The 11,782-nt window shown below is 43.4% G+C and overlaps 1 protein-coding gene across 1 annotated transcript; it reads right to left on the bottom strand.

Moving 5' to 3' along the window:
- Positions 1 to 6,629: 6,629 nt before the first annotated feature.
- LOC133141631 (up-regulator of cell proliferation-like) lies at positions 6,630 to 11,536 on the bottom strand. Its single transcript, XM_061262196.1, has one exon. It carries the CDS (start codon positions 11,534 to 11,536, stop codon positions 6,839 to 6,841), a length of 4,698 nt encoding a protein of 1,565 aa, XP_061118180.1. The 3' UTR covers positions 6,630 to 6,838.
- Between the last annotated feature and the right edge of the window lie 246 nt (positions 11,537 to 11,782).

Here is an 11,782-nt window from a genome sequence, read left to right as displayed (position 1 = left end):
TGGGACATTGGATTTCTGCTTGGTCCAGAGGGAAGAGCACCTCCCACTGGCCTACCAGCACCTCTTTCTACTTGGTTTCCCAGGAGGTCTCCCTCCTCTTCTGCATGGGGTCCTCACCTTTACCTAATGGTCTCATCTTCAGACACACTCACACTCTGCTCTGAGTCTTCAGTTTCCTGTCATTACATTACATTACATTACATTATTGGCATTTGGCAGACGCTCTTATCCAGAGCGACGTACAACAAAGTGAAGTGCAGTGCAGTGTCATGAAAAACATCACAGACAGTATACTCACATTTTGCAAGCCCTTTGTTGGTATTTGTTTTATACAATATTTTAATATATATTTTAATTAGTTGAATAATGCAGCTGGGACCTGTCAGTCATAGAGGCTGTCCAATCAAGCTGCAGTGTTTCCTGGTTTTTGGTTTGTTTAGCTAGTGCATAATTCAATGATTTCTTGGAAAGATCACAATCCTTGTTTGCAAGGCCTGCACAAAGCCCTTTTTTAATTTGGCCCTCCAGGACTGGAGTTAAACAACTGGACATTGTGGCCTGCAGAACTGGAGTTTGACTGAGAGGTCTGTCAAATCTCACCTCCTCCTCCACTTGTGCAGTGTCCTTAATCAAGGTCCCATCCATGTTTTCAGTATCTGCTGAACATCTCTTATCTCGGTCAGCAGAGGAGGGTTGGGACTGAGCCAGGCATGAGGATGTCTTCTCTGGTGCTGGTTCTGTGCCCAGACTGGATAGGTTGTCTCTGGTCTCCTCCCGATTCTCAGAATCTGCACCTGAGACGCTCAAAAACAGACCACAGTCACACACCCTGGTGTATGAGGTCCAAGGAAGGGTCCCAAACCATTAACATCCACCCCAATGAAATGTGTCATTTTAAAAAACTGTTTCTTTAAAGCAGGGTGGCATGGATAGTGCAGTGGGTAGCACTGCCACCTCACAGCAAGGAGGTCCTGGGTTTGTAATCCCAGTCGACCGGGGCCTCTCTTTGTGGAGTGTGCATGTTCTCCCCGTGTTCGTGTGGGTTTCCTCCCACAGTCCAAAGACATGCAGGTTAGGCAGATTGGAGAGTCTAAATTGTCCGTAGGTATGAGTAGGTATGAGTGTTCATCAGTGTGGGTGTGGTTGTCAGAGTGGGTGTGTTCATCAGTGTGGGTGTGGTTATCAGAGTGGGTGTGGCCAGTATAGTGGCTGTGGTCATCAGTGTGGGTGTGGTTATCTGAGTGCGTGTGCCTATTAGAGTGGGTGTGGCTCTCACTGACTGGGTGCTCAGGTGTTTCCTGTTGGTCAGAGTCCAACAGTGGGACAAAAAGCAAACAGAACAGCAGTCACAATGTAGGCAGATTCCTACAGCCATATACTGTGTAGTCAGAGCAGCCAGCTTCAGTGAAACACAACCAGTGCTGTAGCAGTTCGCTGAAGATGTTATGGGCATCCAATAAATGTTCAGTAATGATTACCGTGTCATCATTTGAAACATAAAACATTAGCAAAAAAAATATTTTTCAAAAAACAGCATTTGTAGTTGATGATGGAAAAAACCAAAGAAGACATTTTGCATATTGTCAGGAAAAATGAGCAATACTGCAAAATAAACCTAAATTAGAAGGGAACTGTCATTGTTTGTGAGTACATGACCTAATTTAGTTGAAATTGCTCCTACATTGACTAGTTTAGCAAGCTGGATGAATGATAGCTAGCTAAGTAATGACATGAAAATTAAGCTAGGGGCCCTGGTTGCTAACTAGCATGCTAGGCTTACCTGGGACACGTTCACTGCAGAACTTGTCGTTCTGCCCACATTCACTGCTGCAACCGGGGCATTCCATCTGCCTCCCTCTGGGCATATACAACACACAACACAACGATGAGAACAGGCCATTCAGCCCAGCAATGCTCACCTTTACCAAACACTAATGTGTACCTACTGCTTAGTTTGCCTAAAAGGTAGATAGTATCTAACACTATCAAGCCTGAAAACCCCCCCGGTGTTTGTGCCTCCACTACATGTCCTGGCAAGCTATTCTACGCAGTCACCACTCTCTGTGTGAAAAAAATACTTTGTAATTTCTGTGATAAATTTATCCTTTGCCTTATGCTCTCTTGTTGTGCTAAACAAACTCACCCTGAAGAATAGCCTGTGGTTCACTTTGTTAATTCCTTTAATTAATTTAAAAGCCTCAATCAAATCACCCAGAAGTCTCTCTTTACTAAGCTTAGAGAGACTAAGAAATAAATGCAGATGTGGTCAATGTAGTTAACACTACACACAAATCTAGGTTGATTTATAGAAGTTTATTTCAGACGTCATGAGGCAAATCTCTGATATCAAATTGTAGGAAGTGCTTTGTTGCAATTTAAGGGGTCTTCCCCAGCTTATCTACAGACAATCATCAGACCCTACACCCCTGCCAAACCTCTTCGTTCAGCCTCCACAGGCCGCTTGGCACCTCCCCCTCTCCGAACCTCGACCTCACGCTCACGACTATTGTCTGTTCTGGCTCCACGGTGGTGGAACGAACTGAAGAATCTCTCCCCACCTTCAAGCGCAAGCTGAAGACACACCTCTTCAAGCAGCACCTCTCCCCATCCCTCCCTACCTCCCTGTGAACCTTAATTGTTGTTTCTGTGACTTGCTTTGTGTATCGGTATTTTTAGTTAGGTAGGTAAGCAGTGTTTGGATAGTGAACTTTGGTCACTTTTGCTCTGTTGTTTGGTTCTTTGTTCAGAGAAAAAAAAAAAAAAAAAAAAAAATTGGCCCTCGTCCTTATCTTTGTTGTACAGGTAGCAGTTCCAATTGTACTTCCCTCTAGGGTCTTTCAGCGAACTTATCCCCGGTTATGGGTATGCACTTTGTTGTACGTCGCTCTGGATAAGAGTGTCTGCCAAATGCCAATAATGTTATGTAATGTAATAATGTAATTATTGCTGTAAGACCTGTTATTCAATTTAAGGGGCAATTACTTTTTTATTCTACTTTTCATTGTTTCATCATTTTTCATGAAATCAATGAAACAATCATTTAAATATTTACTAATCTATTTACTTGTCTAATATTACATTTTGTATAAAGATCTGAAACCATTCTGTGTGAAAGATATGCAGTAATGGAGGAAATCAGGAAGGGGGAGTTTTTTACGGTACTAAATGCACATTCTCAGCTCAGCAGTGACTGCTGCTGGTCTTTCAAAGAGGGGAAGCTCATTGTTGGCCTACTTCATAAAAGTTGTCAATTTATTTATACGAGCACCTTCATTAATTGCATGTTCAACCCTGACCCTGCCCAGGCAACATAACCTTGCACATGCACTCACATGTTCATTGCTCTTTTCATGCCTTTTATATGCCCGGTCAAAGTTAGACAGACCCCCAAAACCCACTTTTTACCAGACAACAAGACATCCCTGAGATGGTTTCATCAAGAGGCTTTTTCATTCCACTTTTCATTGTTTGATAACTATCATTGTTTCATTAAATCAATGAAACAATCATTTAAATATTTACTCAGATTCCCTTTGTCTAATATTACATTTTGTCTAAAGATCTGAAACCATTCGGTGTGAAAGATGTGCAGTAATGGAGGAAATCAGGAAGGGGGAGTTTTTACGGCACTGAATGCACATTCTCAGCTTTGGCTTCAAGGTATTTTTATACCTCCCGTCTTTAGTGTTGCATTAACACTGGGCATTTTCTGTGCATGTATGATAAGCTGTGAATAACACCAATGGCTGCCCTTGTTTAATTTGCCTCCCATGCCCAGCACAAAGTCCTGCACGGTCCTGTGCTATAGTGCTTGTCTGAAGCTGTTTATATTAGCCAGTAATATGAAGATGTTTAATTTAGCTTCTCTTACCTATAAAATCTCTTCTGGAATCAGTTCACCTGCAATGTCTTTTCCGCAAAAGAATAAAGCAAAGTGTGAAGATGAAATGAGACTGATTCTCCAAACAGAGTGCGTTTCACAATGACCCAACTGTTGACTGTCAGGCAATGTTCCAGTGTCTGCTTTTTAAAAAAAATTAGACATTAGTGCACGGGGGCGAACTTAGAGATATCAGACTGAAGTTGGCCGCAGCAGTAATCTGTGTCTGTCAGAGGGGGCCGGGCAGGCGGTTAGGGGACATGGTGCTTAGTAGATAAGGCGTTATCCGAATTGCAAGAACTTTTCAGTAAATTCAATGGAATACATAAACAACCACACTTATAATATCTCCGCCCTTTGTTTGTGTGATCCACCCTTAAATGCATGTGCATGAAGGAGAGAAGAGCAGCATGCGATGACTGGCCAAGATCTTATGCATACGGCTGTTCTAGCCCCGTGCACCAGTTTGATACATATGCTGCATGTTTCCTGGGCACAATGCGTCATATGTGTGCCTGAAAATAGGCGCAAAAGGCTGATGTTCTGATCCGGGGGGTGGGGTCCGCAAGAGCGCACCCCACTTCCACCATTCATGTACGTATGAGAGTTTGACATCTACGGAAAATAAAAAGGTCATTTTATTTTTTATACTATTAACGGCTTGCTTTATTTTTATTTATTCAGCAGAATACAGTAATATACCAAGAGATTACATGTGCATCGAAAGTATGGCATTTCTACATATCAGACTACATTGCTCAATACCCAGTACATCGATTGAACCCATCAAAACAAATCATTCAATAGACACAGTGCATAGATTGCATAGATTAAACCATTCAAAACAAAATGTGAGATTCGAGTTTTCGCGATTGAAATTTGCAAAAATGTCTACATTTACATTTTACATTTTAGTCATTTGGCAGAGAGCTTTTAATCCAAAGCGATTTACAAGTGCATAGGTTCTTCCACAAGTCAAAGCATCACATCCATAACAAGGAAAATACATAGGAAGTGCTGTTTTAAACCTGTCTAAAAACATGTTCTCACTTTGAGCCCAGTTCAAGGGACTGAACAAAATAAGTTCAAATCAAATGAAACGTTTATTTTTAATGTGAGAATGTGAATGTGTCTGAAGAAATTAATTAATTTGACAAAGTTTGAATTCAGTTTTTTAAATGGAAAAATATAGTCATAATGGTGACATATAACATATAGTGATGATTAGGCAGTAAATAATTTATAACATCAAACATCTAAGCAAGCAGTGCAGAGCTGATAATTGCCAATGACACATGAAGGTTATATGCTTTAATTCTAAGAATGATTAACAAGATAGAACACATATTTGGGATTTTTTGTGAAGAAAAAAAAAAGTTGTCTTGAATATGGAGGTGACAATATGAAATTAAACTGTTGAAATATCACAGCCTATTTATTATCCTAAAGAATGGAACAATGGACAGAGATCAGCCATGATGATGTAGGGGAAAATTCACAGAACGAAAGATCTCCCTCCTAAAAGCATGATAACCAATCACAAGTCAAAATCAGACTCCACCTTAGTGAGCAGGCTGGTTCCTCCAAAACTCTCGACGATGTGTGCTAAAAGTTTATCAATATATCTGTATTAAAGTATGATATGTATCCTGTATAGTTTCAAACTGATTAACTGCTAAATTGTGCCAGGATTACACAGTGAGCCCAGCCAGCTGGCAGGGGGGGGGCCCGTCTTGAACTGTGTAGACCAAACTGTCAAGGACACGGGCAGAGCAAGATATGACTATACAGCTGATTTCTCCGGGACTCTCGATGTTTTATGCCAGGAGTGTATCTATTTGACCTAGAACATTAATTATAGCTGAGCTTATGAAAACGCAAGAAACCACAGTGAAAACTGTTGAAATGAGAGCAAAGAATGCTACGTACATTTATTCCCTTAGAAGAGAATAATTAATCAAATGTTTAGTATGTCTGTAGATTAGAAAAGTATATTAGAAGTGAATATTAATGAAATGTTTAGTTTGTCTGTATATTTTCAATGATTCCTGCTGCTTAGTTCGTCTTATAAAAGCGAAAGATACAGAGTGACGTGTATGGATGACGTGTTAGAGGGAGGGCATCCAGAACTTTCTGAGGTCTGGTAGTTTGCCAAGAGCAGGTGCGGGGTGAAGTGAGGACACGTAGTTGGCAGAATGCCCTGAACTTTGTACAGAGTTGGCAGAGCATAAGGACCGTTGGCAATTTGCCACAATGACGTTGTGGGAGGAGCGTTGGGAGGAGTTACGATAAGAAAAGTGTGGGTGATTTGCCAGAATAAGGTTTGAGGAGGAGTTGTAGGTGGAGTAACTGTGTATAAAATGGGTGTACAAATGCCAGTCGGGGTTCAGTTCTGGAGAGCTGATCCGGCTTTATGCACGTCTGCTAATAAAGTCTGATTTTCCTGAAGATCTTGCTGCCTGGTGTCGTCTTTTCCCTCGCGAAGATGTTTTTCGACAAATTGAAGATTTGGACTCTGTCGTTTCCTAGACACGACAATGATTCAGGCAGGATTTGTACAGATAAATGCTGCATAGGTAAGGATAGAGGCAATATCACTTTATAGCATGAAGATGATTTTATGAGTACAATGAGCTGCTGATGGTATTATATGTCATAGAACCAGAGTAGACTCAGTGGAGGCTGCAGGAATTCAGCAGTGTCTCAATCAGTGATTGGGAATTCTCACTCTTTCCTAACATCAGTGATGATTGAATTCTACTGTCCCCTATTAAAATGATGAGTGCTTTATTTGAATTGTATAAAACTTGCTGTTTCTTCATGCCATTCAACTTGGCTGGGGCTCTGTTTCGCTTAACCATTATGAGTTGCACCTGTAAGCAGACTATTTGATATTAATGCCACTGAGAAGAAACATGTTCAGCCCTAATGACATATAGGCTGTATGAACCTTTTAATTTAATCTCCTGTTTTCATCTGGAAGGATGCCTTCAGACTTTGCGTGGCTTGTTCCTGGGTTATATATCTCCATTGGGGGGGAATATCAGCAGGCTTGGCTTCATATTCCTCTGCAAACTGCTTGTTAAACTTGCTGAAGATGTACTTCCAGTAGTCTGAGGCCTGGATGCTGCTGTCAGACTGGATGCGCCAGTCAGGGTAAATGCTCAGGTAGTCCTTGTATGGATGGTATTTATCCTCTGTTCCAGTCAACCTGAAGTTTTTTTCACTGGCAACACTGGTGGAGCAGATATTGCTCACTAATATCTGCGATTTACGATTCCTCCATCCTGCAATGCCCTGAGGATGGTGAATGGAAGCAAAGTGCTCTGTGTGGCTCTTGCCACCTGCTTCACATGAGGCCCTGCAGAAGGGACACTGCTTCCCACAGCCAAACACCCTGTTAAACAGCTCCTTCTGTGGCTGAAAGGGCAGTGAGGTCAGCCTGGCCCTCACATCCCCACCTTTCTGAAACTCTGCGGTAAAAGCCTGCTCCATTTCATCCACAAGCCGCTCCAGACACCGGGAAAAGTCTTCTGGTTTGGCAGAGTTTAAGGCCAGGACTGCGCTGAGGGGGTCTTTGGGGATGACAAGCTCCTTCCCTAGGTCACTACAGATATCCTGAATGAACTGCTGAATGTTCTGGGCCTCCTCACCCATTCCAGCTGCCTTCATCTGTGAGGTCTTAATGGCTTTTTTTATTCTGCTAACCATCACCTTCAGGTGACTCATCTCAATGTTCCTGAGGCTATCTCCCTCCGAGAACTGCTCCACCATCAGCTTCAATATCCAGTCATGTACAAAGGTCTCATATTGTTTTATGTATTTCACAAAGTCCTGAAAGTTATCATCCTTAAGCAGCTGCTCAAGGATTGAGAACTGGAAGAAGGTTCGAGTGCTGAAATCAATGGCTGTCTGTCCTGTCAACATTTCATCCACAAGGTCAAGGCCCAGAGATTTGGTGATGTATTCCTTCACCGCAGGTTGAAGACAGTTGACAGTGAAATCATTGGCTTTCTTCTGACACTGGTCTCTTTTGTTGAACAGGTCCTTAAAGTCTGTGTAGTACTGTTGCTTGAACTGTTCCAGACAGTAACGAGGATCATTTGCATGGATGAAAGCCAGATGCATTTTTTGAAACTCCCGTGCTGCATGTCCACAGATGTGGATTTTCAGCTTGGCCTGAAATTCAGCAGTTCCCAGATTCACGTGCCTGTCCAGGAGTTCATCTACCTTGCAAAGCAACTCTATTGTGTATGTTTTATGGTAATCAGATCTTGTTCTCACTTTCTCATCGACAAATTGCTTGCTCTGCTCAATGATGTGATCAACTCCCTTCTGGAACTCCTTCACCTTTCCTGAGACCAAATTCCAAAACCAGTGATCCCAATTTGATCCCAAATGTTTATTTTTCACTTTGAGTGGCTCTCTTCCATATTCAGACAAGTTGCCCACTTTGGACAGATTTTCACGTACTGAGCTGCCTTTCATCTCTAAGTTAATCCACAGCTGGTGGGAGATGTCTTGCACAATGTCTTGTTCTTCCATGCCAGGGAACCGCAGCTCTGCTACAGTCTCATCCCACATCTTCTCAAATTCATCCTCCAGCTGTTGATCAGACAAATCTTTACTTTTCCTGCATTTCTCAATCAGCCCCTGCACCTTTTTCTCCATTGTGGCCGTTTGATTGTTCTTGATGTCCTCTAACCTGAACATACCCTTTCTGATGTCCACCGCTGCCTCAAGCTTGTTTTTCACAGAGTTCTCTGTCTCCCTCCTGATGGTTTTGGCTGTGATGTTCAAGTCCTCCTTGTACTTCTCTACTAAGTAGACATGTCCATCTTGCCTCTTGTAGAATTCAGTGAGGTTGGACAAAATGAGCATTTCCCCTTTATTCAGTTTTACCAAGGCCTCATTTGTCAGATTGGTCAAGAACTCATCCACATTCTTAAATGTTGCTTCTGTGCCAAAGTTTGACACCTTGGTCTCAGCTTCCATGAGCCAGGAGTGCATGTTCTTCCTGAAGGCCCAATCCCATTGGTTGAACTCAGTGCAAAGCTGAGCATAAGCTTCAGCTACAAGGCTGTTGCGGAAACTGAAGATAAAGTTCTCATACTTTACTGCTTGCCATAAGCTCTTGGTCCAGTCAAGAAACTCAATGATTGTGTGTGCTGAGCTGTTTCCAGATTTTTGTTCCATAAACTTCTCAATCACACTCCTCTTGAAAAGATCCACAGACTCACTGTAGCCAGCATTGACAGGGGCCATGGGAGGGTTCCCATTCCAGAGCCCAGGAATGTACCAAGTGTTTCTCTCTGGATCATACTCCATGACATCAGTAAATGTTTTGTTATTTCCCTTCTTTTCCATCTTAGCTGCTGCTTGGGTCATCTTATTCAGCTTCTCCAGCAGAAGCGTCCTGTCTCTCATGTTACTGTCATGGGCAGAGATGTCTGGCACATTCTGGTGCACAAACTGACAGCAGGGTTTTCTCCCAACTTCTTTCATGCGCAGGAAGGCGTGCACCACAATCTGCAGGATATCGTTCATTTCCGTGGAGTTCTCCATGGGGATGTTGATGACTGTGATGTCACTCAGCCCCACTACCAGAGTGGCCAGTTCATTATCATGCTCATAACTGTCATCCAGCTGTGCCAACTGTGGTGCCTTCAAACCTTCAGTGTCAATAACCATGATGTAATCACACCCAAGCCGCACTTTAAAATCCTCTTTCACTCTGATGAGGAGCATGAAGGCCCCTCTGGTGCACCTGCCACTACTGACAGGAAACTGGACCCCAAACATGGTGTTCAAGAGGGTGGACTTCCCAGTGCTCTGTACCCCCAGTACAGTGATCACCCGGATCGCACATTTATCCTGTGTGAGATCATGGAGTTCTTTCAGAACCTGTGTCACCCACTCCAGAGGAATATTGCTTGAGTCACCATCCACCAGCTCAAGAGGAAAGCCCTCCTGTAGCAGCTCGGCACAGATACGTGGCAGGCGCTTAATCTCTGGGATGAGGGCTTCGGGGAGTGAGCAGGCCGACTCGTACAGCTGACCCATTTCCCTCAGGAAGTGCTCCGTCCCCAAGGAGCAGCTGGAGATCTCCCTGTCCAACTTAGCAATGAGCTCCTTGTTTTCTGAGGAACTCTGACACTGTTCCTTGTACTTTGCCCGAAGAGGTGGAAGGCTTTTGCGTGACAGATTATCCAGATTGATCCTCATCCACTTGAGGAAATACTTGCACTCCTCTGTGGAATTGCACATTGCAGAGATGAAATGGGACATAGAATCGGAGATGCTGTGATCCCTCTGCTGTTCTCTGAGCTTCTGCCTCTGATCTGCAAGCTCATTCTTGTAAACTTCTATGTTTTTCTCCCCAGCATTTTTCATCCTGCACTGTTCCTTCTCCAGTTTGGCCAGCTGTTTCCATGCAGTCCCTTGTAAGGGCAGCTCCTTCTCCTTGAAGCTCGATATGTCAGATATTCCTCGTGTGATTTCATCAGCTTTCTGCTTTCCGCTCTTACAGTGGATGTACTCTTCATCAACATGGATCCCTAAATTAAGGGCAAGAGCAGACATCCCTTCAATGCTCTTTTTAACAATGTTTCCTTTTAAAATTCCACGCATAACCGAACACAGTTGTTTTTTAAATTCTGCATCATTCATCCGTCGATGCTTTTTGATGATGTTACTGGGTTTTGTCTCAGAAACACATCTCCTGAAGTCATCCTCATTGATGCTCTGGCTCTGTGAATTGGTGATCAAAATCCAATGAGTCTTAAATTGCTTAGAGTCCAGAAATCTTTGTTCAAACTTAAAGTCATCGCAAAATACAAATATAGCAGTAGATGTGTGGCAGAGGAAAGCGTACTGAGTTTCAAAGTCTCTGAGGTCCCCACGTAGGTTAGCTATAGCCAGAGGCTCAGAGAAGATGTCAGTGTTTTTGTTCCCACTGGGCAGATACCAGCTGATTTCCACCAGCCCATTGGAAATCGTCCTTGGGGTGTCACCACACTCCATATTTTTGTGAACAAAGGTGTCATGGTACTGCTGAGGGTTAGTGAGGACTTGGTTCAGAATGTGAGACTTGGACATGCTGCAGTTTCCCAGCCTCACAAAAGAGACCATGGGGAGGTCAGAGAGAACAATACTCTCCTCTACAAACCCTCTTGGGTCCTTCAAAGAGTGTGGCTTGTACTTTTTCACAATATCCCTCATGGCCCACAGCATTAAGGTGCACTGCTGGGTATCACACGTAGGAAGCAGCAGAGGCACAGAGAACTGGCACATGGACATTTTCAAAGCCATCTCCTGCTGGAGAAAGCCATCTGAGCACAGAAATACAGCAGTTATGAGGTCAAGGGGGTTGACTCTGTTGCTGTGGTCCTGTGGATTGTCCTCACTGCTTAGTAAACTATCCAGGCTTTGGGGCTCTGTGTCCTGTTCTGAGGAGCAGCTCATTCTACGAAAGGACTCATTCACCATCATCAGCTTCCTCAGGAAACACCATGGCAGAGATTTCAGAGACTGGATGCTTTCATCAGATAATGTCTCTCCATCAATCTGCAGCACCTGGCTCAGAGTCAGCTTGTTCTTCAGGTGGTGTTCCAGTCCCAGGTCTCTCAGCAGCTCCTCCAAACTGGTTTCTGTCATTGGGGATGGAAGCTGCATTAGTACAGTAATACAATCATAAGATATATACATATACTTGCACATCAAAAAATGACTAAAGTTCTTGGCAGACTGAATGCTTCATACTCCTGAGTGATGCTATGGCCAGTGATTGTACCCTGTTCATCATCAATTCATCTCTAGCCCTAGACTGTGATTCTGAGGTGTTCACGGACACTTGTATGCAGTGATCCACCCTGCCGAGTCCCTCCCCCCACCCTCGGAGCT

Source organism: Conger conger, chromosome 12, assembly GCF_963514075.1.
Source record: "Conger conger chromosome 12, fConCon1.1, whole genome shotgun sequence".
In the NCBI taxonomy this organism is placed as follows: Eukaryota; Metazoa; Chordata; class Actinopteri; order Anguilliformes; family Congridae; genus Conger; species Conger conger.
This window is presented reverse-complemented; position numbering and strand designations above follow the sequence as displayed.

Bases quoted from the DNA above. Each gene is read 5' to 3' on its own strand.
- LOC133141631 (XM_061262196.1), bottom strand. From the start codon at position 11,536: ATGACAGAAACCAGTTTGGAGGAGCTGCTGAGAGACCTGGGACTGGAA.